At 43.3% G+C, this 26,448-nt stretch overlaps 1 protein-coding gene across 1 annotated transcript in view; it reads left to right on the forward strand.

Annotated features, from left to right (window-relative positions):
* Positions 1–26,448, forward strand: part of DNHD1 (dynein heavy chain domain 1) — a 1,127,964-nt gene that overhangs the window by 983,310 nt on the left and 118,206 nt on the right. The window contains exons 33-35 of the mRNA XM_053705693.1: positions 12,322–12,521; positions 12,605–12,612; positions 26,213–26,293. Coding sequence (XP_053561668.1) covers positions 12,322–12,521; positions 12,605–12,612; positions 26,213–26,293 — 289 coding nt within the window. The remainder of the gene's footprint in view (positions 1–12,321; positions 12,522–12,604; positions 12,613–26,212; positions 26,294–26,448) is intronic.

The following is a 26,448-nucleotide window of genomic DNA, read 5'->3' on the forward strand; positions in this document are numbered from 1 at the left end:
GTGATTTCTCTATATCTCTCATCAGACACATTCAGGCAGTTCCTCTACATCTCTCATCAGACACAATCAGGTGATTCCTCTATATCTCTCATCAGACACATTCAGGTGATTCCTCTACATCTCTCATCAGACACATTCAGGCAGTTCCTCTACATCTCTCATCAGACACATTCAGGCAGTTCCTCTATATCTCTCATCAGACACATTCAGGCAATTCCTCTACATCTCTCATCAGACATATTGAGGCAGTTCTTCTACATCTCTCATCAGACACATTAAGGTGATTTCTCTACATCTTTCATCAGACACATTCAGGCAGTTCCTCTACATCTCTCATCAGACACATTCCGGCAGTTCCTCTACATCTCTCATCAAACATATTCAGGCAGTTCCTCCACATCTCTCATCAGACACATTCAGGCAGTTCCTCCATATCTCTCATCAGACACATTTAGGCAGTTCCTCTACATCTCTCATCAGACACATTCAGGCAGTTCCTCCACATCCCTCATCAGGTGATTCCTCTACATCTCTCATCAGACACATTCAGGTGATTCCTCTACATCTCTCATCACACATTCAGGCAGTTCCTCTACATCTCTCATCAGACACATTCAGGCAGTTTCTCTACATCTATCATCAGACATATTCAGGCAGTTCCTCCACATCTCTCATCAGACACATTCAGGCAGTTCCTCCACATCTCTCATCAGGCAGTTCCTCTACATCTCTCATCAGACACATTCAGGTGATTCCTCTACATCTCTCATCAGACACATTCAGGTGATTCCTCTACATCTCTCATCACACATTCAGGCAGTTCCTCTACATCTCTCATCAGACACATTCAGTTCATTCCTCTATATCTCTCATCAGACACATTCAGGCAGTTCTTCTACATCTCTCATCAGACACATTAAGGTGATTTCTCTATATCTCTCATCAGACACATTCAGGCAGTTCCTCTACATCTCTCATCAGACACAATCAGGTGATTGCTCTACATCTCTCATCAGACACATTCAGACAGTTCTTCTACATCTCTCATCAGACACATTCAGGTGATTCCTCTACATCTCTCATCCAATGAGACACGGCATGAGAAGCAGAGCAGCGAATGGGCAAGTTGCACATATTCTAATGTATATATTAATATATATTTACAGACATTACTCAGTCTGCATAGACCGCTATGTAAAGGTAACTTAGTTCTGTTATTTTACCCCTCATCTGCCACTTTTAACCCCCTTATAACTGATTATATTTTTTAAAAAATAAAGATTTATTTTAAAAACCAAAACACGCTACTTTATTTTAAGGGCAATTGGGGGAGATCTGATTTCTGGTTAATTTTCTGAGTGCTAATTGCTACTGCAAGCTCGTGGTAGCAATAACCAGCCACATGTAATGGCTGGTTATTTATCATGGGCCCATAAATGGGTGAATTTGCCCATTTGTGGGTGCGCGATAAATTAGCGATCCCCTTGTAATCTAGCCCATAGTGTGCAAAGTGTGATCCTGTTATATACCACCTATACATACACACATATATCATTCCTATACACACATATATACCACTTATACATATAAACATTGACCTTCTATATATAAGAGGATTCCTGTTGACTGAGTTCAGTCCTACCAAAGCTAAGTTCATTTATTTTAAATGTTATGAATGTTTATCTTTAGCTATGGTTTGTAATAAGTTATCATGATAAACTTTTACATGCAGAATCCATTGGTATTTATGCTTTATATATTGCTATTCTTTTTACATCTTATGTACAAGAAATATTTAGAAGATTTATAAGAAATATTTTTCTGATTCTATTTTAAAGGCTTTGTCTGACATCGTGCCTTCTAATAAAATTTTTAGTTCTTTTTCAAACTTCTTTTTTAATTATTGAAGTTTCAAATGACCAACAACATACTGATTTATCCTTCTCTGATGATGTTTTTTCTCATTCAGAATTTTCTTCATCAGATATTGACACTAACAAATCTACTTTTTTTTTTTTTTTTTTTTTTATTTAAGTACATTTGTTCTTTGTTGAAAAGGTGTTGATTATTTTGGATATTAAGGTAACTAGTTCTTTTTCAAGACTAGCTAACACTATTTCTGCTTATTTATTCTTCTGTGTTTTCAGAGGTTTTTTTCCAATTCCTCATACTAGGGAATGGAATAGGCTGAGAATTTTCTTTTATTCCTTCTTCAAAGGTTTTAAACTATATTCTTTGCCGGCAGTTAAATTCAATTTGGAAGGTTCTCCAATTTATTGGGGCTATCTCTACTCCTGCTAATTATGCTATTGTTTCTATAGCAAAATAGTATTTATTTTCCTTTAGATGGTTGTATCTTATTTATGGAAAATTATTTAGTTTCAGGTCCTTTTCTTGGACCTGTGATTTATTTGGATGTTGCAATTGCTTCATTTTTTCTGTTTACTTTAAGATCAAGTATCAGATTATGATTTATTTTAGCATTGTTAAAGGGACAAAATTTACTAGACTAGGTGCTGTTGCATTTTTCTTGTTGTTTTGCATTTATTGATTATGCAAGTCCACTGTATTGACTGGTCCTTTAACTGGACTATCATGCTAATAATTTCATTTGTGTCTTCATTTTATTGAATATTTTCGCAAATGAGGTTTAATCTATGTCTTTAGCTGTTTTAGCTAGAAGAATTTTGTGATTTCCAAAAATCCATATTTCTTTTGTTCTAAGATAATCAATTATTTGTTTTATAATTGGATTCAATTCTTAACTGTTACTCTGGGCTTCAAGATTGAGTTCTATGACTAAAACTTTAAGCTTATACTAGTTTGGTTGTTCTCATTAAGGAATGAATTCCTGATTTCTTTCCCAAGTAACATGTTTTTAATTGGAAATTTTTCAGTTCGAAATCAGCTCCCTAAAATTGCGATGTACGTGCCGTATTCCAGCTTGGCTGGCAAGGGGCAGGTTAAGACTTTTTTGAAATTTATTTGGTTCTATTCGGTCCAAATTTCTTTGATTTTATTCCAGTAAGGCTAACACTTTCTTTAAGTGTGTTTCGGTCCTATATATTTTGGGTACTGTTGAAGCATGGCTGATCACCCGTGTGGGTTCAAGCGCTGCTCAGACCTGGAATCTTCTGGGGTATTTCTTCATTTTTAGGAACTGGGTTTTGGAGTTTTATTCAAACCATTCTGCCTTTTTTTTGGTCAGTGATAGCATTATTTGTTTTCATTAGATACAATAAATGCATATTTTCATTTTTCTGTTTTCATTCAGATTATTTTCTGAGGATGTGGAATCTCATATGATTCACTTTGTTCTTCCAGGACATAGTTAGAGGTTCTTTTTTTTTTCAAAAGCTCTTGATTCCTCACACAAGGGTCACCTTTTTTAGGTTTCCAGATAGTTTGTGTCACTGTCTTTGTCTCTATCAGACAAGGGACAATTTTATTGTGTTCCGTCTGTCGGTACCTTTAGTCTCTATTATTTCCTTCAGTTGCTATATATGCATAGAAGTTTTAGGTATTATGGCCACAGCATTGGATTCAATTCCCTTTGCTCATTTTAATAGAAAGAACCTTTCCAGTCTTTTATGCTGAATTATGGTGCAGGGATTCTAGGATTTCGCATTTTAAATCTTAGAATCCTAATATTTATCTCTCTTGATTTGGTGGTTAAGATCACCATCATTTAGTTCTACAGGTCTCTTCGTTTCTTTCAACCTGGACCATGATCTCTACAGATGTGAGTCTTTTTGGTTGGGAGGCTGTCTGAGGATCTCTGTCAGCACAAGGGGTTTGGAAATCTCAGGAGGCGAGATTACCATTTGATATTTTAGAACTCCGTGCTTTTTCAGAGTTTTTCAGTTATTTTCTTTTTGAAGAAGAGACGTTTATTGTTTTTCAGACAATATCACAACTATGGTGTATGTCAATCATCAGGGTAGGACTATCAGTCCTTAGGCTGTGACAGAAGTGTCTCGGATATTAGCTTGGGCTAAATCCAGCTCCTATCTAAATTCTGTGGTTTTTTTCCCAGGTATAGATATTTGGGAAGCGGATTATCTCTGTTAATCAAGCTTTACTTCCGGGAGAATGGTCTCTCTTACCCAGATATGTTTTTCAATTTTTCAGATGTGAGCATTTCTAGAAATAGATCTGTTGGCATCTCATCTGAATAAGAACTTCCCAGGGGCCTTTTCAGGTCCGGGGATCTTCAGGCGGAAGTAGTATATGCATTGACATTTCTTTGGAATTATCTTTTTGCCTATTTCTTTCCGCCTCTAGTTCTTCTTCCAAAGTGATTTCCAAAGTTCTTATGGAGTATTTGTTTGTTATGCTGGTGGCTCCAGCATGGCCTCTCAGGTTTTGGTATGCGGATCTCATTCGGATGGCCAGTTGCCAACCTTGGACACTTCCGTTTAAACCAGACCTTCTTTCTCAAGGCCCATTTTTTCCATCAGGATCTCAAATCATTAAATTTGAAGGGATGGAGTTTGAACGCTTGATTTTTAGTCATAGAGGTTTTTCTGAGTCATTGATTAATACTATGTTTCAGGCTCGTAAATCTGTCTCTAGAAAGATTTATTATTGAGTCTGAAAGACCTACTTTTCTTGGCATTCTTTTAAAATTCATAGAATTTTATTATTTTTTCAGGTCGGTTTGGATAAGGTTTTGTCTTCAATTCTTTGTTAGGACAAATCTCTACTCTTTCTGTTATTTTTTCACAGAAAGATTGCTAATCATCCTGATATTCATTGTTTTGTACAGGCTTTGGTCCGTATCAAGCCTGTCATTAATTCAATCTCTCCTCTTTGGAGTCTCAAATTGGTGCTGAGGGCTTTACAGGCTCCTCCGTTTGAACCTATGCATTCTCTGAACATTAAATTACTTTCTTGGAAAAGTATTGTTCCTTTTGGTTATTTCTTCTGCTCGAAGAGTTTTTGAGTTATCTGCTCTTTTTTGTGAATATCCTTTTCTGATTTTTCATCAGGATAAGGCAGTGTTACTTCCTGATATTCATCATTTTGTTCAGGTTTTGATTCGTATCAAACCTGTCATTAAGCCAATTTCTCCTCCTTGGAGTCTTAATTGGGTTCTGAAGGTTTTTCAGGCTCTTCTATTTGAGCATATGCTTGCTCTGGACATTAATTAATTTCTTTCATGGAAAGTATTGTTCTTTTTGGACATCTCTTCAGCTAGAACAGTTTTTGAATTATCTGTTCTTTCTTGTGAATCTCTTTTTTCCGATTTTTTTCATCAGGATAAGGTGGTTTTTGCTGTCCTCATTTCAATTCTTACCTAAAGTTGTAAATTCTAACAAACATTAGGGAGGAATTATTGTTTTCCTAAGACTTCTTTGGTGAGATGCTTACTTTCTTTGGATATGGTAAGAGTTTTTGAAATTCTATGTTGAAGCTATTCAGATTTCAGATAGACTTCTAGTCTGTTTTTTATCTTTTCTGGTTTTAGGAAGGTCAAAAAGCTTCTGCCTTTTATTTGGCATCTTGCTTAAACTTTTGATTCATCATGCTTATTTGGAGTCGGGTGGATTCCCGCCTCTGAGGATTACGGCTCATTCTACTAGGTAAGTTTCTACTTCCTGGGCTTTTTAAGAATGAAGCTTCTGTTGATCAGATTTGCAAAAGCAATGACTTGGTCTTCTTTGCATACTTTTACTATGTTCTACCATTTTGATGTTTTCTCTTCTTTAGAAGCAGTTTTGGTAGAATGGTACTTCAGGCAGCTGTCTCGGTTTGATTCTTCTGCTTATAATTTCAGTTTTTTTCATTATAAAAATTGAAACTTTTTTGATTTGGGTAGTGGATTAATTTTTCAGCGGAATTGGCTGTCTTTATTTTATCCCTCCCTCTCTAGTGACTCTTGCGTGGAAGTTCCACATCTTGGGTATTTATTATCCCATACGTCACTAGCTCATGGACTCTTGCTAATTACATGAAAGAAAGAGTCCATGAGGCCCACCCTTTTTTGTGGTGGTTATGATTTTTTTGTATAAAGCACAATTATTCCAATTCCTTATTTTTTTGATGCTTTCGCTCCTTTCTTATCACCCCACTTCTTGGCTATTCGTTAAACTGAATTGTGGGTGTGGTGAGGGGTGTATTTATAGGCATTTTAAGGTTTGGGAAACTTTGCCCCTCCTGGTAGGAATGTATATCCCATACGTCACTAGCTCATGGACTCTTGCTAATATGAAAGAAATGAATTTATCAGGTAAGTTCTTACATAAATTATGTTTTTTCAGTCAGCTCAGTGGCCAGCTCAGCGGGGCCACAGGGAGGGTCAGGGACATTTTTACAGGGGCACTGGCCCCTGTGGGCCCCTGTGTAGAACTGCCCCTGCTGATGAGAGATGTGGAGGAACTGTCTGAATGTGCCTGATGAGAGATGTAGAGGAACTGTCTGAATGTGTCTGATGAGAGATGTAGAGGAACTGTCTGAATGTGCCTGATGAGAGATGTAGAGGAACTGTCTGAATGTGCCTGATGAGAGATGTAGAGGAACTGTCTGAATGTGTCTGATGAGAGATGTAGAGGAACTGTCTGAATGTGTCTGATGAGAGATGTAGAGGAACTGTCTGAATGTGCCTGATGAGAGATGTAGAGGAACTGCCTGAATGTGTCTGATGAGAGATGTAGAGGAACTGTCTGAATGTGTCTGATGAGAGATGTAGAGGAACTGCCTGATGAAAGTAGAGGAACTGTCTGATGAGAGATGTAGAGGAACTGTCTGAATGTGTCTGATGAGAGATGTAGAGGAACTGTCTGAATGTGTCTGATGAGAGATGTAGAGGAACTGTCTGAATGTGTCTGATGAGAGATGTGGAGGAACTGTCTGAATGTGTCTGATGAGAGATGTAGAGGAACTGTCTGAATGTGTCTGATGAGAGATGTAGAGGAACTGTCTGAATGTGTCTGATGAGAGATGTGGAGGAACTGTCTGAATGTGTCTGATGAGAGATGTAGAGGAACTGTCTGAATGTGTCTGATGAGAGATGTAGAGGAACTGTCTGAATGTGTCTGATGAGAGATGTAGAGGAACTGTCTGAATGTGTCTGATGAGAGATGTGGAGGAACTGTCTGAATGTGTCTGATGAGAGATGTAGAGGAACTGTCTGAATGTGCCTGATGAGAGATGTAGAGGAACTGTCTGAATGTGCCTGATGAGAGATGTAGAGGAACTGTCTGAATGTGTCTGATGAGAGATGTAGAGGAACTGTCTGAATGTGCCTGATGAGAGATGTAGAGGAACTGTCTGAATGTGTCTGATGAGAGATGTAGAGGAACTGTCTGAATGTGTCTGATGAGAGATGTAGAGGAACTGTCAGCCTGTGGAATTTAATCTCACCCCTGTGAAGGAGAGAAGGAATTTTAGGACCACAACTGCAGATTAGGAGTGTTGTGAATGTACCTGCGATTCTGTATAAGTGTATGGAGGCAGCAAAGAACAGAATCATGTGATACGGTGCACTTTTAATATAAGGATAGGTGTGTCAATGGCTGAGACCACAGAGCGAATAGCCCCACTCAGTATTGACAAACTGGTTCCCACGACATAACATAGATGCAATTGCAAGGTAGATAACTCTAGGAGCTAGTTTCTGTAGATTATCTGTCAGCAGAAATAGTAGTACATATAACTTAGGCAAAGACATAGGAAATTGGATAAGAGCTGCTTATGGATCAAACACAGACAACTAAGGTAATTTAGGTGAATAGGTAAGCATTTGAATAAGTAGGCATCCTATCTAAAGGCTAGAGAAATGTCAGGAAAAGAGTAACTTAAACTGGTTATCGTAACTTACTGCGATATCAAAATGATGGAAGCGCAATTTGTACTTTCTACAAAAGTAATGGGTGAGCGGTGTCCCGGATACAGAGTAGTTCCCCTGCAGGCTCCGTATACAGGCAGCGTGTGCGATGGCGTGTGACGTCACCGCTTGCCGGTTCCGGTCCTGAGTGTAGCAGCGTTGTGTGCGGCGTCTGTCTCTGAGATAGCGGTTCCAAGGAACTTTTGGGTGAGAAGCTGGATTCAACAATCAAGCAATTTGGTATGAGTAGGAGGGGAATTTAAACTGCCTGATGGGGAGGAGTTATGTAAGTGTGAAAAGACACAGCTATGCAAAGGATAGAGCAAAGAACTTAGGCAGTCATGACAGGAACTGTCTGAATGTGTCTGATGAGAGATGTGGAGGAACTGTCTGAATGTGTCTGATGAGAGATGTGGAGGAACTGCCTGAATGTGTCTGATGAGAGATGTAGAGGAGCTGCCTGAATGTGTCTAATGAGAGATGTGGAGGAACTGTCTGAATGTGTCTGATGAGAGATGTGGAGGAACTGTCTGAATGTGTCTGATGAGAGATGTAGAGGAACTGTCTGAATGTGTCTGATGAGAGATGTGGAGGAACTGCCTGAATGTATCTGATGAGAGATGTAGAACTATCTGAATGTGTCTGATGAGAGATGTGGAGGAACTGCCTGAATGTGTCTGATGAGAGATGTGGAGGAATTGTCTGAATGTGTCTGATGAGAGATGTGGAGGAACTGTCTGAATGTATCTGATGAGAGATGTGGAGGAACTGTCTGAATGTGTCTGATTAGAGATGTGGAGGAACTGTCTGAATATGTCTGATGAGAGATGTGGAGGAACTGTCTGAATGTGTCTGATGAGAGATGTGGAGGAACTGTCTGAATGTGTCTGATGAGAGATGTGGAGGAGCTGCCTGAATGTGTCTGATGAGAGATGTAGAGGAATCACCTGAATGTGTCTGATGAGAGATGTGGAGGAACTGCCTGAATGTGTCTGATGAGAGATGTGGAGGAACTGTCTGAATGTGTCTGATGAAAGATGTAGAGGAATCACCTGAATGTGTCTGATGAGATATGTGGAGGAACTGCCTGAATGTGTCTGATGAGAGATGTGGAGGAACTGCCTGAATGTGTCTGATGAGAGATGTGGAGGAGCTGCCTGAATGTATCTGATGAGAGATGTGGAGGAACTGTCTGAATGTATCTGATGAGAGATGTAGAACTGCCTGAATGTATCTGATGAGAGATGTAGAGGAACTTCCTGAATGTGTCTGATGAGAGATGTGGAGGAGCTGCCTGAATGTGTCTGATGAGAGATGTGGAGGAATCACCTGAATGTGTCTGATGAGAGATGTGGAGGAACTGTCTGAATGTGTCTGATGAGAGATGTGGAGGAGCTGCCTGAATGTGTCTGATGAGAGATGTGGAGGAATCACCTGAATGTGTCTGATGAGAGATGTGGAGGAACTGGCTGAATGTGTCTGATGAGAGATGTGGAGGAAATGTCTGAATGTGTCTGATGAGAGATGTGGAGGAATCACCTGAATGTGTCTGATGAGAGATGTGGAGGAACTGTCTGAATGTGTCTGATGAGAGATGTAGAGGAATCACCTGAATGTGTCTGATGAGAGATGTGGAGGAACTGTCTGAATGTGTCTGATGAGAGATGTGGAGGAATCACCTGAATGTGTCTGATGAGAGATGTGGAGGAATCACCTGAATGTGTCTGATGAGAGATGTGGAGGAACTGTCTGAATGTGTCTGATGAGAGATGTGGAGGAACTGTCTGAATGTGTCTGATGAGAGATGTGGAGGAGCTGTCTGAATGTGTCTGATGAGAGATGTGGAGGAACTGTCTGAATGTGTCTGATGAGAGATGTGGAGGAATCACCTGAATGTGTCTGATGAGAGATGTGGAGGAACTGTCTGAATGTGTCTGATGAGAGATGTGGAGGAATCACCTGAATGTGTCTGATGAGAGATGTGGAGGAACTGTCTGAATGTGTCTGATGAGAGATGTGGAGGAACTGTCTGAATGTGTCTGATGAGAGATGTGGAGGAGCTGTCTGAATGTGTCTGATGAGAGATGTGGAGGAACTGTCTGAATGTGTCTGATGAGAGATGTGGAGGAACTGTCTGAATGTGTCTGATGAGAGATGTGGAGGAACTGTCTGAATGTGTCTGATGAGAGATGTGGAGGAGCTGTCTGAATGTGTCTGATGAGAGATGTGGAGGAACTGTCTGAATGTGTCTGATGAGAGATGTGGAGGAATCACCTGAATGTGTCTGATGAGAGATGTGGAGGAACTGTCTGAATGTGTCTGATGAGAGATGTGGAGGAACTGTCTGAATGTGTCTGAGAGATGTGGAGGAATCACCTGAATGTGTCTGATGAGAGATGTGGAGGAACTGTCTGAATGTGTCTCATGAGAGATGTAGAGGAATCACCTGAATGTGTCTGATGAGAGATGTGGAGGAATCACCTGAATGTGTCTGATGAGAGATGTGGAGGAACTGTCTGAATGTGTCTGATGAGAGATGTGGAGGAACTGTCTGAATGTGTCTGATGAGAGATGTGGAGGAATCACCTGAATGTGTCTGATGAGAGATGTGGAGGAACTGTCTGAATGTGTCTGATGAGAGATGTAGAGGAATCACCTGAATGTGTCTGATGAGAGATGTGGAGGAACTGTCTGAATGTGTCTGATGAGAGATGTGGAGGAATCACCTGAATGTGTCTGATGAGAGATGTGGAGGAACTGTCTGAATGTATCTGATGAGAGATGTGGAGGAATCACCTGAATGTGTCTAATGAGAGATGTGGAGGAACTGCCTGAATATGTCTGATGAGAGATGTAGAGGAACTGCCTGAATGTGTCTGATGAGAGATGTGGAGGAACTGTCTGAATGTGTCTGATGAGAGATGTGGAGGAATCACCTGAATGTGTCTGATGAGAGATGTGGAGGAACTGTCTGAATGTATCTGATGAGAGATGTGGAGGAATCACCTGAATGTGTCTGATGAGAGATGTGGAGGAATCACCTGAATGTGTCTGATGAGAGATGTGGAGGAACTGTCTGAATGTGTCTGATGAGAGATGTGGAGGAACTGCCTGAATGTGTCTGATGAGAGATGTGGAGGAACTGCCTGAATATGTCTGATGAGAGATGTGGAGGAACTGCCTGAATGTGTCTGATGAGAGATGTGGAGGAACTGTCTGAATGTGTCTGATGAGAGATGTGGAGGAACTGTCTGAATGTGTCTGATGAGAGATGTGGAGGAGCTGTCTGAATGTGTCTGATGAGAGATGTGGAGGAACTGTCTGAATGTGTCTAATGAGAGATGTAGAGGAGCTGTCTGAATGTGTCTGATGAGAGATGTGGAGGAACTGTCTGAATGTGTCTGATGAGAGATGTGGAGGAACTGTCTGAATGTGTCTGATGAGAGATGTGGAGGAACTGTCTGAATGTGTCTGATGAGAGATGTGGAGGAACTGTCTGAATGTGTCTGATGAGAGATGTGGAGGAGCTGTCTGAATGTGTCTGATGAGAGATGTGGAGGAGCTGTCTGAATGTGTCTGATGAGAGATGTGGAGGAACTGTCTGAATGTGTCTGATGAGAGATGTGGAGGAGCTGTCTGAATGTGTCTGATGAGAGATGTGGAGGAGCTGTCTGAATGTGTCTGATGAGAGATGTGGAGGAACTGTCTGAATGTGTCTGATGAGATGTGGAGGAACTGTCTGAATGTGTCTGATGAGAGATGTGGAGGAACTGTCTGAATGTGTCTGATGAGAGATGTGGAGGAACTGTCTGAATATGTCTGATGAGAGATATGGAGGAATTGACTGAATGTGTCTGATGAGAGATGTGGAGGAATCACCTGAATGTGTCTGATGAGAGATGTGGAGGAACTGTCTGAATGTGTCTGATGAGAGATGTAGAGGAATCACCTGAATGTGTCGTATGAGAGATGTAGAGGAATCACCTGAATGTGTCTGATGAGAGATGTGGAGGAACTGTCTGAATGTGTCTGATGAGAGATGTGGAGGAACTGTCTGAATGTGTCTGATGAGAGATGTGGAGGAATCACCTGAATGTGTCTGATGAGAGATGTGAAGGAACTGTCTGAATGTGTCTGATGAGAGATGTGGAGGAATCACCTGAATGTGTCTGATGAGAGATGTGGAGTAACTGTCTGAATGTGTCTGATAAGAGATGTAGAGGAATCACCTGAATGTGTCTGATGAGAGATGTAGAGGAATCACCTGAATGTGTCTGATGAGAGATGTAGAGGAATCACCTGAATGTGCTGAACATGAGATTGAAATATAACAGATTTATCACACGTTGCTGTCACTTAACCATTTTCTAATCATTAAGTAAAGGAAAAGCAGTGGGTTAAAACCATTATTTAACAGATTTTAGTCACATGACCCCTGTCTATTTTCCTGTTTTCTGCTGTTCTCAGACAGTTGTATGTTTTGTCATTTAAAGGTGAAAGTCATTAATGGTGACCTCACATGTCCTAATTCTGAGCTGTGTGACATTCTGGCTAAATGTCAGCATGACGGACATTGGCTTCTGCTAAACCACTGCTCTGTGCAGGGACACTGGGATCCGGCTCTGGTCGCTGCACTACAAGACTTGCTACAGAACAGAGGTGACAAGAACTGCTCACTGTCTATAGACATCTAGTGCTGTTCCCCTCCTACTGTATCTCTCAATAACCCCATCTATGGAATTGACCTCTTCATAAACCCACACTCTGTCCATGCAGCTGCTCACGTGACCTGTGTGTTCCTCTTGTCACCTGCTCACATAATCTGTGTGTTCCTCTTGTCACCTGCTCACATGATCTGTGTGTATTAAATATTCCTCTTGTCACCTGCTCACATAATCTGTGTGTTCCTCTTGTCACCTGGTCACATGATCTTTGTGTAATGTGTGTTCCTCTTGTCACCTGGTCACATGATCTTTGTGTAATGTGTGTTCCTCTTGTCACCTGGTCACATGATCTTTGTGTAATGTGTGTTCCTCTTGTCACCTGCTCACATGATCTTTTTGTAATGTGTGTAATGTGTGTTCCTCTTGTCACCTGGTCACATGATCTTTGTGTAATGTGTGTTCCTCTTGTCACCTGGTCACATGATCTTTGTGTAATGTGTGTTCCTCTTGTCACCTGCTCACATGATCTTTGTGTAATGTGTGTTCCTCTTGTCACCTGCTCACATGATCTTTGTGTAATGTGTGTTCCTCTTGTCACCTGCTCACATGATCTTTGTGTAATGTGTGTTCCTCTTGTCACCTGCTCACATGATCTTTGTGTAATGTGTGGTCCTCTTGTCACCTGCTCACATGATCTTTGTGTAATGTGTGTTCCTCTTGTCACCTGATCTCATGATCTTTGTGTAATGTGTGTTCTCTTGTCACCTGCTCACATGATCTTTGTGTAATGTGTGTTCCTCTTGTCACCTGCTCACATGATCTTTGTGTAATGTGTGTTCCTCTTGTCACCTGGTCTCATGTTCTTTGTGTAATGTGTGTTCCTCTTGTCACCTGATCTCATGATCTTTGTGTAATGTGTGTTCCTCTTGTCACCTGCTCACATGATCTTTGTGTAATGTGTGTTCCTCTTGTCACCTGCTCACATGATCTGTATGTTCCTCTTGTCACCTGGTCACATGATCTGTGTGTTCCTCTTGTCACCTGGTCACATGATCTTTGTGTACCGTATGTTCCTCTTGTCACCTGCTCACATGATCTGTGTGTAATGTGTGTTCCTCTTGTCACCTGGTCACATGATCTTTGTGTAATGTGTGTTCCTCTTGTCACCTGATCACATGATCTTTGTGTAATGTGTGTTCCTCTTGTCACCTGCTCACATGATCTGTGTGTACTGTATGTTCCTCTTGTCACCTGCTCACATGGTCTGTGTGTACCGTATGTTCCTCTTGTCACCTGCTCACATGATCTGTGTGTAATGTATGTTCCTCTTATCACCTACTCACATGATCTGTGTGTACCGTATGTTCCTCTTGTCACCTGCTCACATGATCTGTGTGTAATGTATGTTCCTCTTATCACCTGCTCACGTGATCTGTGTGTACCATATGTTCCTCTTGTCACCTGCTCACATGATCTGTTTGTACTGTATGTTCCTCTTGTCACCTGCTCACATAATCTGTGTGTACTGTGTGTTCCTCTTGTCACCTGCTCACATGATCTGTGTGTACCGTATGTTCCTCTTGTCACCTGCTCACATGATCTGTGTGTACCATATGTTCCTCTTGTCACCTGCTCACATAATCTGTGTGTACTGTGTGTTCCTCTTGTCACCTGCTCACATGATCTGTGTGTAATGTATGTTCCTCTTGTCATCTGCTCACATGATCTTTGTGTAATGTATGTTCCTCTTGTCACCTGCTCACATGATCTGTATGTAATGTGTGTTCCTCTTGTCACCTGCTCACATAATCTGTGTGTTCTGTATGTTCCTCTTGTCACCTGCTCACATGATCTGTGTGTACTGTATGTTCCTCTTGTCACCTGCTCACATGATCTGTGTGTACCATATGTTCCTCTTGTCACCTGCTCACATGATCTGTGTGTAATGTATGTTCCTCTTGTCACCTGCTAACATGATCTATGTGTACCATATGTTCCTCTTGTCACCTGCTCACATGATCTGTGTGTACTGTATGTTCCTCTTTTCACCTGCTCACATAATCTGTGTGTACCGTATGTTCCTCTTGTCATCTGCTCACATGATCTGTGTGTACCGTATGTTCCTCTTGTCATCTGCTCACATAATCTGTGTGTACCGTATGTTCCTCTTGTCATCTGCTCACATAATCTGTGTGTAATGTATGTTCCTCTTGTCACCTGCTCACATGATCTGTGTGTAATGTATGTTCCTCTTGTCACCTGCTCACATGATCTGTGTGTACTGTATGTTCCTCTTGTCACCTGCTCACATGATCTGTGTGTAATGAATGTTCCTCTTGTCACCTGCTCACATGATCTGTGTATAATGTATGTTCCTCTTGTCACCTGCTCACATGATCTGTGTGTACTGTATGTTCCTCTTGTCACCTGCTCACATGATCTGTGTGTAATGTGTGTTCCTCTTGTCACCTGCTCACGTGATCTGTGTGTACTGTATGTTCCTCTTGTCACCTGCTCACATGATCTGTGTGTAATGTATGTTCCTCTTGTCACCTGCTCACATGATCTGTGTGTAATGTATGTTCCTCTTGTCACCTGCTCACATGATCTGTGTGTACTGTATGTTCCTCTTGTCACCTGCTCACATGATCTGTGTGTAATGTATGTTCCTCTTGTCACCTGCTCACATGATCTGTGTGTAATGTATGTTCCTCTTGTCACCTGCTCACATGATCTGTGTGTACTGTATGTTCCTCTTGTCACCTGCTCACATGATCTGTGTGTAATGTGTGTTCCTCTTGTCACCTGCTCACGTGATCTGTGTGTACTGTATGTTCCTCTTGTCACCTGCTCACATGATCTGTGTGTACTGTATGTTCCTCTTGTCACCTGCTCACATGATCTGTGTGTAATGTATATTCCTCTTGTCACCTGCTCACATGATCTGTGTGTAATGTATGTTCCTCTTGTCACCTGCTCACATGATCTGTGTGTACTGTATGTTCCTCTTGTCACCTGCTCACATAATCTGTGTTTACTGTGTGTTCCTCTTGTCACCTGCTCACGTGATCTGTGTGTACTGTATGTTCCTCTTGTCACCTGCTCACATGATCTGTGTGTACTGTATGTTCCTCTTGTCACCTGCTCACATGATCTGTGTGTACCGTATGTTCCTCTTGTCACCTGCTCACATAATCTGTGTTTACTGTATGTTCCTCTTGTCACCTGCTCACGTGATCTGTGTGTACTGTATGTTCCTCTTGTCACCTGCTCACATGATCTGTGTGTACCATATGTTCCTCTAGTCACCTGCTCACATAATCTGTGTTTACTGTATGTTCCTCTTGTCACCTGCTCACATGATCTGTGTGTACTGTATGTTCCTCTTGTCACCTGCTCACATGATCTGTGTGTACCGTATGTTCCTCTTGTCACCTGCTCACATAATCTGTGTGTAATGTATGTTCCTCTTGTCACCTGCTCACATGATCTGTATGTTCCTCTTGTCACCTGCTCACATGATCTGTGTGTAATGTATGTTCCTCTTGTCACCTGCTCACATGATCTGTGTGTAATGTATGTTTCTCTTGTCACCTGCTCACATGATCTGTGTGTACTGTATGTTCCTCTTGTCACCTGCTCACATGATCTGTGTGTACTGTATGTTCCTCTTGTCACCTGCTCACATGATCTGTGTGTACCGTATGTTCCTCTTGTCACCTGCTCACATGATCTGTGTGTACCGTATGTTCCTCTTGTCACCTGCTCACATGATCTGTGTGTAATGTATGTTCCTCTTGTCATCTGCTCACATGATGTGTGTGTAATGTATGTTCCTCTTGTCACCTGCTCACATGATCTGTGTGTACCGTATGTTCCTCTTGTCACCTGCTCACATGATCTGTGTGTAATGTATGTTCCTCTTGTCACCTGCTCACATGATCTGTGTGTACCGTATGTTCCTCTTGTCACCTGCTCACATGATCTGTGTGTAATGTATGTTCCTCTTGTCACCTGCTCACATGATCTGTGTGTACCGTATGTTCCTCTTGTCACCTGCTCACATGATCTGTGTGTACTGTATGTTCCTCTTGTCACCTGCTCACATGGTCTGTGTGTACCGTATGTTCCTCTTGTCACCTGCTCACATGATCTGTGTGTAATGTATGTTCCTCTTATCACCTACTCACATGATCTGTGTGTACCGTATGTTCCTCTTGTCACCTGCTCACATGATCTGTGTGTAATGTATGTTCCTCTTATCACCTGCTCACGTGATCTGTGTGTACCGTATGTTCCTCTTGTCACCTGCTCACATGATCTGTGTGTACTGTATGTTCCTCTTATCACCTGCTCACATGATCTGTGTGTACCGTATGTTCCTCTTGTCACCTGCTCACATGATCTGTTTGTACTGTATGTTCCTCTTGTCACCTGCTCACATAATCTGTGTGTACTGTGTGTTCCTCTTGTCACCTGCTCACATGATCTGTGTGTACCGTATGTTCCTCTTGTCACCTGCTCACATGATCTGTGTGTACCATATGTTCCTCTTGTCACCTGCTCACATAATCTGTGTGTACTGTGTGTTCCTCTTGTCACCTGCTCACATGATCTGTGTGTAATGTATGTTCCTCTTGTCATCTGCTCACATGATCTTTGTGTAATGTATGTTCCTCTTGTCACCTGCTCACATTATCTGTATGTAATGTGTGTTCCTCTTGTCACCTGCTCACATAATCTGTGTGTTCTGTATGTTCCTCTTGTCACCTGCTCACATGATCTGTGTGTTCTGTATGTTCCTCTTGTCACCTGCTCACATGATCTGTGTGTACTGTATGTTCCTCTTTTCACCTGCTCACATAATCTGTGTGTACCGTATGTTCCTCTTGTCATCTGCTCACATGATCTGTGTGTACAGTATGTTCCTCTTGTCATCTGCTCACATAATCTGTGTGTTCTGTATGTTCCTCTTGTCACCTGCTCACATGATCTGTGTGTACTGTATGTTCCTCTTTTCACCTGCTCACATAATCTGTGTGTACCGTATGTTCCTCTTGTCATCTGCTCACATGATCTGTGTGTACCGTATGTTCCTCTTGTCATCTGCTCACATAATCTGTGTGTACCGTATGTTCCTCTTGTCATCTGCTCACATAATCTGTGTGTAATGTATGTTCCTCTTGTCACCTGCTCACATGATCTGTGTGTAATGTATGTTCCTCTTGTCACCTGCTCACATGATCTGTGTGTACTGTATGTTCCTCTTGTCACCTGCTCACATGATCTGTGTGTAATGTATGTTCCTCTTGTCACCTGCTCACATGATCTGTGTGTAATGTATGTTCCTCTTGTCACCTGCTCACATGATCTGTGTGTACTGTATGTTCCTCTTGTCACCTGCTCACATGATCTGTGTGTAATGTGTGTTCCTCTTGTCACCTGCTCACGTGATCTGTGTGTACTGTATGTTCCTCTTGTCACCTGCTCACATGATCTGTGTGTACTGTATGTTCCTCTTGTCACCTGCTCACATGATCTGTGTGTACTGTATGTTCCTCTTGTCACCTGCTCACATGATCTGTGTGTAATGTATGTTCCTCTTGTCACCTGCTCACATGATCTGTGTGTACTGTATGTTCCTCTTGTCACCTGCTCACATAATCTGTGTTTACTGTGTGTTCCTCTTGTCACCTGCTCACGTGATCTGTGTGTACTGTATGTTCCTCTTGTCACCTGCTCACATGATCTGTGTGTACTGTATGTTCCTCTTGTCACCTGCTCACATGATCTGTGTGTACCGTATGTTCCTCTTGTCACCTGCTCACATAATCTGTGTTTACTGTATGTTCCTCTTGTCACCTGCTCACGTGATCTGTGTGTACTGTATGTTCCTCTTGTCACCTGCTCACATGATCTGTGTGTACCATATGTTCCTCTAGTCACCTGCTCACATAATCTGTGTTTACTGTATGTTCCTCTTGTCACCTGCTCACATGATCTGTGTGTACTGTATGTTCCTCTTGTCACCTGCTCACATGATCTGTGTGTACCGTATGTTCCTCTTGTCACCTGCTCACATAATCTGTGTGTAATGTATGTTCCTCTTGTCACCTGCTCACATGATCTGTATGTTCCTCTTGTCACCTGCTCACATGATCTGTGTGTAATGTATGTTCCTCTTGTCACCTGCTCACATCATCTGTGTGTAATGTATGTTTCTCTTGTCACCTGCTCACATGATCTGTGTGTACTGTATGTTCCTCTTGTCACCTGCTCACATGATCTGTGTGTACTGTATGTTCCTCTTATCACCTGCTCACATGATCTGTGTGTACCGTATGTTCCTCTTGTCACCTGCTCACATGATCTGTGTGTACCGTATGTTCCTCTTGTCACCTGCTCACATGATCTGTGTGTAATGTATGTTCCTCTTGTCATCTGCTCACATGATGTGTGTGTAATGTATGTTCCTCTTGTCACCTGCTCACATGATCTGTGTGTACCGTATGTTCCTCTTGTCACCTGCTCACATGATCTGTGTGTAATGTATGTTCCTCTTGTCACCTGCTCACATGATCTGTGTGTACCGTATGTTCCTCTTGTCACCTGCTCGCATGATCTGTGTGTAATGTATGTTCCTCTTGTCACCTGCTCACATGATCTGTGTGTACCGTATGTAACTCTTGTCACCTGCTCACATGATCTGTGTGTAATGTATGTTCCTCTTGTCACCTGCTCACATAATCTGTGTTTACTGTATGTTTCTCTTGTCACCTGCTCACATGATCTGTGTGTACTGTATGTTCCTCTTGTCACCTGCTCACATGATCTGTGTGTAATGTATGTTCCTCTTGTCACCTGCTCACGTGATCTGTGTGTACCGTATGTTCCTCTTGTCACCTGCTCACATGATCTGTGTGTACCGTATGTTCCTCTTGTCACCTGCTCACATCATCTGTGTGTACCGTATGTTCCTCTTGTCACCTGCTCACATGATCTGTGTGTAATGTATGCTGTACCTCTCTTCTCTCTACCTGCTGTACCTCTCTTCTCTTTACCTGCTGTGCCCTCTCTTCTCTTTACCTGCTGTACCCTCTCTTCCCTTTACCTGCTGTACCTCTCTTCTCTCTACCTGCTGTACCCTCTCTTCTCTTTACCTGCTGTACCCTCTCTTCTCTTTACCTGCTGTACCTCTCTTCTCTCTACCTGCTGTACCCTCTCTTCTCTTTACCTGCTGTACCCTCTCTTCTCTTTACCTGCTGTGCCCTCTCTTCTCTTTACCTGCTGTACCCTCTCTTCCCTTTACCTGCTGTACCTCTCTTCTCTCTACCTGCTGTACCCTCTCTTCTCTTTACCTGCTGTACCCTCTCTTCTCTTTACCTGCTGTACCCTCTCTTCTCTTTACCTGCTGTACCCTCTCTTCTCTTTACCTGCTGTACCCTCTCTTCTCTTTACCTGCTGTACCCTCTCTTCTCTTTACCTGCTGTATCCTCTCTTCTCTTTACCTGCTGTACCCTCTCTTCTCTTTACCTGCTGTACCCTCTCTTCTCTTTACCTGCTGTATCCTCTCTTCTCTTTACCTGCTGTACCCTCTCTTCTCTTTACCTGCTGTACCCTCTCTTCTCTTTACCTGCTGTACCCTCTCTTCTCTTTACCTGCTGTACCCTCTCCTCTCTTTACCTGCTGTACCCTCTCTTCTCTTTACCTGCTGTGCCCTCTCTTCTCTTTACCTGCTGTACCCTCTCTTCTCTTTACCTGCTGTATCCTCTCTTCTCTTTACCTGCTGTTCCCTCTCTTCTCTTTACCTGCTGTTCCCTCTCTTCTCTTTACCTGCTGTACCCTCTCTTCTCTTTACCTGCTGTATCCTCTCTGTCTCTTTACCTGCTGTACCCTCTCTTCTCTTTACCTGCTGTACCCTCTCTTCTCTTTACCTGCTGTACCCTCTCTTCTCATTACCTGCTGTACCCTTTCTTCTCTTTACCTGCTGTACCCTCTCTTCTCTTTACCTGCTGTACCCTCTCTTCTCTTTACCTGCTGTACCCTCTCTTCTCTTTACCTCCTGTGCCCTCTCTTCTCATTACCTGCTGTACCCTCTCTTCTCTTTACCTGCTGTACCCTCTCTTCTCTTTACCTGCTGTACCCTCTCTTCTCTTTACCTGCTGTACCCTCTCTTTTCTTTACCTGCTGTACCCTCTCTTTTCTTTACCTGCTGTACCCTCTCTTCTCTTTACCTGCTGTACCCTCTCTTCTCTTTACCTGCTGTACCCTCTCTTCTCTTTACCTGCTGTTCCCTCTCTTCTCTTTACCTGCTGTACCCTCTCTTCTCTTTACCTGCTGTACCCTCTCTTCTCTTGCCTGCTGTACCCTCTCTTCTCTTTACCTGCTGTACCCTCTCTTCTCTTTACCTGCTGTACCCTCTCTTCTCTTTACCTGCTGTGCCCTCTCTTCTCTTTACCTGCTGTACCCTCTCTTCTCTTTACCTGCTGTGCCCTCTCTTCTCTTTACCTGCTGTATCCTCTCTTCTCTTTACCTGCTGTTCCCTCTCTTCTCTTTACCTGCTGTACCCTCTCTTCTCTTTACCTGCTGTACCCTCTCTGCTCTTTACCTGCTGTATCCTCTCTTCTCTTTACCTGCTGTGCCCTCTCTTTTCTTTACCTGCTGTACCCTCTCTTCTCTTTACCTGCTGTACCCTCTCTTCTCTTTACCTGCTGTGCCCCCTCTGTCTCTTTACCTGCTGTACCCTCTCTTCTCTTTACCTGCTGTGCCATCTCTTCTCTTTACCTGCTGTATCCTCTCTTCTCTTTACCTGCTGTACCCTCTCTTCTCTTTACCTGCTGTATCCTCTCTTCTCTTTACCTGCTGTACCCTCTCTTCTCTTTACCTGCTGTTCCCTCTCTTCTCTTTACCTGCTGTACCCTCTCTTCTCTTTACCTGCTGTACCCTCTCTTTTCTTTACCTGCTGTACCCTCTCTTCTCTTTACCTGCTGTACCCTCTCTTCTCTTTACCTGCTGTGCCCTCTCTTCTCTTTACCTGCTGTATCCTCTCTTCTCTTTACCTGCTGTTCCCTCTCTTCTCTTTACCTGCTGTACCCTCTCTTCTCTTTACCTGCTGTGCCCTCTCTTCTCTTTACCTGCTGTATCCTCTCTTCTCTTTACCTGCTGTATCCTCTCTTCTCTTTACCTGCTGTACCCTCTCTGTGTATTTACCTGCTGTACCCTCTCTGTGTATTTACCTGCTGTACCCTCTCTGTGTATTTACCTGCTGTATCCTCTCTGTCTCTTTACCTGCTGTATCCTCTCTGTCTCTTTACCTGCTGTATCCTCTCTGTCTCTTTACCTGCTGTGCCCTCTCTTCTCTCTACCTGCTGTGCCCTCTCTTCTCTTTACCTGCTGTTCCCTCTCTTCTCTTTACCTGCTGTACCCTCTCTTCTCTTTACCTGCTGTACCCTCTCTTCTCTTTACCTACTGTGTCCTCTCTTCTCTTTACCTGCTGTACCCTCTCTTCTTTTTACCTGCTGTACCCTCTCTTCTCTTTACCTGCTGTACCCTCTCTTCTCTTTACCTGCTGTACCTCTCTTCTCTCTACCTGCTGTACCCTCTCTTCTCTTTACCTGCTGTACCCTCTCTTCTCTTTACCTGCTGTACCCTCTCTTCTCTTTACCTGCTGTACCCTCTCCTCTCTTTACCTGCTGTACCCTCTCTTCTCTTTACCTGCTGTGCCCTCTCTTCTCTTTACCTGCTGTACCCTCTCTTCTCTTTACCTGCTGTATCCTCTCTTCTCTTTACCTGCTGTATCCTCTCTTCTCTTTACCTGCTGTTCCCTCTCTTCTCTTTACCTGCTGTTCCCTCTCTTCTCTTTACCTGCTGTACCCTCTCTTCTCTTTACCTGCTGTATCCTCTCTGTCTCTTTACCTGCTGTACCCTCTCTTCTCTTTACCTGCTGTACCCTCTCTTCTCTTTACCTGCTTTACCCTCTCTTCTCTTTACCTGCTTTACCCTCTCTTCTCTTTACCTGCTGTTCCCTCTCTTCTCTTTACCTGCTGTACCCTCTCTTCTCTTTACCTGCTGTATCCTCTCTGTCTCTTTACCTGCTGTATCCTCTCTGTCTCTTTACCTGCTGTACCCTCTCTTCTCTTTACCTGCTGTACCCTCTCTTCTCTTTACCTGCTGTACCCTCTCTTCTCTTTACCTGCTGTACCCTCTCTGTATCTTTACCTGCTGTACCCTCTCTTCTCTTTACCTGCTGTACCCTCTCTTCTCTTTACCTGCTGTACCCTCTCTTCTCTCTACCTGCTGTACCCTCTCTGTATCTTTACCTGCTGTATTCTTTCTTCTCTTTACCTGCTGTACCCTCTCTGTCTCTTTACCTGCTGTACCCTCTCTTCTCTTTACCTGCTGTATCCTCTCTTCTCTTTACCTGCTGTACCCTCTCTTCTCTTTACCTGCTGTTCCCTCTCTTCTCTTTACCTGCTGTACCCTCTCTTCTCTTTACCTGCTGTACCCTCTCTTCTCTTTACCTGCTGTATTCTCTCTTCTCTTTAACTGCTGTATCCTCTCTGTATCTTTACCTGCTGTATTCTTTCTTCTCTTTACCTGCTGTACCCTCTCTTCTCTTTACCTGCTGTACCCTCTCTTCTCTTTACCTGCTGTACCCTCTCTTCTCATTACCTGCTGTACCCTCTCTTCTCTTTACCTGCTGTACCCTCTCTGTCTCTTTACCTGCTGTATCCTCTCTTCTCTTTACCTGCTGTACCCTCTCTTCTCTTTGCCTGCTGTACCCTCTCTTCTCATTACCTGCTGTACCTCTCTTCTCTTTACCTGCTGTACCCTCTCTTCTCTTTACCTGCTGTACCCTCTCTTCTCTTTACCTGCTGTACCCTCTCTTCTCTTTACCTCCTGTGCCCTCTCTTCTCATTACCTGCTGTACCCTCTCTTCTCTTTACCTGCTGTACCCTCTCTTCTCTTTACCTGCTGTTCCCTCTCTTCTCTTTACCTGCTGTACCCTCTCTTCTCTTTACCTGCTGTATCCTCTCTGTCTCTTTACCTGCTGTACCCTCTCTTCTCTTTACCTGCTGTACCCTCTCTTCTCTTTACCTGCTGTACCCTCTCTTCTCTTTACCTGCTTTACCCTCTCTTCTCTTTACCTGCTGTTCCCTCTCTTCTCTTTACCTGCTGTACCCTCTCTTCTCTTTACCTGCTGTATCCTCTCTGTCTCTTTACCTGCTGTATCCTCTCTGTCTCTTTACCTGCTGTACCCTCTCTTCTCTTTACCTGCTGTACCCTCTCTTCTCTTTACCTGCTGTACCCTCTCTTCTCTTTACCTGCTGTACCCTCTCTGTATCTTTACCTGCTGTACCCTCTCTTCTCTTTACCTGCTGTACCCTCTCTTCTCTTTACCTGCTGTACCCTCTCTTCTCTTACCTGCTGTACCCTCTCTGTATCTTTACCTGCTGTATTCTTTCTTCTCTTTACCTGCTGTACCCTCTCTGTCTCTTTACCTGCTGTACCCTCTCTTCTCTTTACCTGCTGTATCCTCTCTTCTCTTTACCTGCTGTACCCTCTCTTCTCTTTACCTGCTGTTCCCTCTCTTCTCTTTACCTGCTGTACCCTCTCTTCTCTTTACCTGCTGTACCCTCTCTTCTCTTTACCTGCTGTATTCTCTCTTCTCTTTAACTGCTGTATCCTCTCTGTATCTTTACCTGCTGTATTCTTTCTTCTCTTTACCTGCTGTACCCTCTCTTCTCTTTACCTGCTGTGCCCTCTCTTCTCTTTACCTGCTGTATCCTCTCTTCTCTTTACCTGTTGTATCCTCTCTTCTCTTTACCTGCTGTACCCTCTCTGTGTATTTACCTGCTGTACCCTCTCTGTGTATTTACCTGCTGTACCCTCTCTGTGTATTTACCTGCTGTATCCTCTCTGTCTCTTTACCTGCTGTATCCTCTCTGTCTCTTTACCTGCTGTATCCTCTCTGTCTCTTTACCTGCTGTGCCCTCTCTTCTCTCTACCTGCTGTGCCCTCTCTTCTCTTTACCTGCTGTACCCTCTCTTCTCTTTACCTGCTGTACCCTCTCTTCTCTTTACCTGCTGTTCCCTCTCTTCTCTTTACCTGCTGTACCCTCTCTTCTCTTTACCTGCTGTATCCTCTCTTCTCTTTACCTGCTGTACCCTCTCTTCTCTTTACCTGCTGTACCCTCTCTTCTCTTTACCTCCTGTGCCCTCTCTTCTCATTACCTGCTGTACCCTCTCTTCTCTTTACCTGCTGTACCCTCTCTTCTCTTTACCTGCTGTACCCTCTCTTCTCTTTACCTGCTGTACCCTCTCTTTTCTTTACCTGCTGTACCCTCTCTTCTCTTTACCTGCTGTACCCTCTCTTCTCTTTACCTGCCTGTTCCCTCTCTTCTCTTTACCTGCTGTACCCTCTCTTCTCTTTACCTGCTGTACCCTCTCTTCTCTTGCCTGCTGTACCCTCTCTTCTCTTTACCTGCTGTACCCTCTCTTCTCTTTACCTGCTGTACCCTCTCTTCTCTTTACCTGCTGTGCCCCCTTCTTCTCTTTACCTGCTGTATCCTCTCTTCTCTTTACCTGCTGTACCCTCTCTTCTCTTTACCTGCTGTATCCTCTCTTCTCTTTACCTGCTGTTACCCTCTCTTCTCTTACCTGCTGTTCCCTCTCTTCTCTTTACCTGCTGTACCCTCTCTTCTCTTACCTGCTGTACCCTCTCTTCTCTTTACCTGCTGTACCCTCACATCTCTTTACCTGCTGTACCCTCTCTTCTCTTTACCTGCTGTGCCCTCTCTTCTCTTACCCTGCTGTATCCTCTGTCTCTTTACCTGCTGTTCCTCTCTTCTCTTTACCTGCTGTACCCTCTTCTTCTCTTTACCTGCTGTGCCCTCTCTTCTCTTTACCTGCTGTATCCTCTCTTCTTTACCTGCTGTATCCTCTCTTCTCTTTACCTGCAGTACCCTCTCTGTGTATTTACCTGCTGTACCCTCTCTGTGTATTTACCTGCTGTACCTCTCTGTGTATTTACCTGCTGTATCATCTCTGTCTCTTTAACCTGCTGTATCCTCTCTGTCTCTTTACCTGCTGTACCCTCTCTTCTCTTTACCTGCTGTGCCCTCTCTTCTCTTTACCTGCTGTTCCCTCTCTTCTCTTTACCTGCTGTACCCTCTCTTCTCTTTACCTGCTGTACCCTCTCTTCTCTTTACCTACTGTGTCCTCTCTTCTCTTTACCTGCTGTACCTCTCTTCTTTTTAACCTGCTGTACCCTCTCTTCTCTTTACTGCTGTACCCTCTCTTCTCTTTACCTGCTGTGCCCTCTCTTCTCTTTACCTGCTGTACCCTCTCTTCTCTTTACCTACTGTGCCCTCTCTGTTCTTTACCTGCTGTACCCTCTCTTCTCTTTACTGCTGTATCCTCTCTTCTCTTTACCTGCTGTACCCTCTCTTCTCTTTACCTGCTGTACCCTCTCTTCTATTGCCTGCTGTGCCCTCTCTTCTCTTTACCTGCTGTACCCTCTCTTCTCTTTACCTGCTGTACCCTCTCTTCTCTTTACCTGCTGTACCCTCTCTTCTCTTTACCTGCTGTGCCCCCTCTGTCTCTTTACCTGCTGTGCCCCCTCTGTCTCTTTACCTGCTGTGCCATCTCTTCTCTTGCCTGCTGTGCCCCCTCTGTCTCTTCTTCTCTACATGTAACCGTAGAACACTTTCTTTTTCTAGATGAGAAAAGGGCATCTTTTGTGAAACCAGATTTCCGACTTTTGATCATCACTCAGGAGGAGAATTGGCGTTCAGTGCCAGGTAAAACAATCAGTGCCCAGCTATTAACTCACAACCCATAATGATCTCTTATGTCCCTTTGCTTTAGTGTTCATCACTATACTGTGTACCTATTCTGCTGTGTATCTTTGTGTTCTGTATCTGTGCTGTGTATCTCACTGTGTTCTGTTTCTGTA

This window comes from Bombina bombina, chromosome 3 (genome assembly GCF_027579735.1).
Source record: "Bombina bombina isolate aBomBom1 chromosome 3, aBomBom1.pri, whole genome shotgun sequence".
NCBI lineage: Eukaryota > Metazoa > Chordata > Amphibia > Anura > Bombinatoridae > Bombina > Bombina bombina.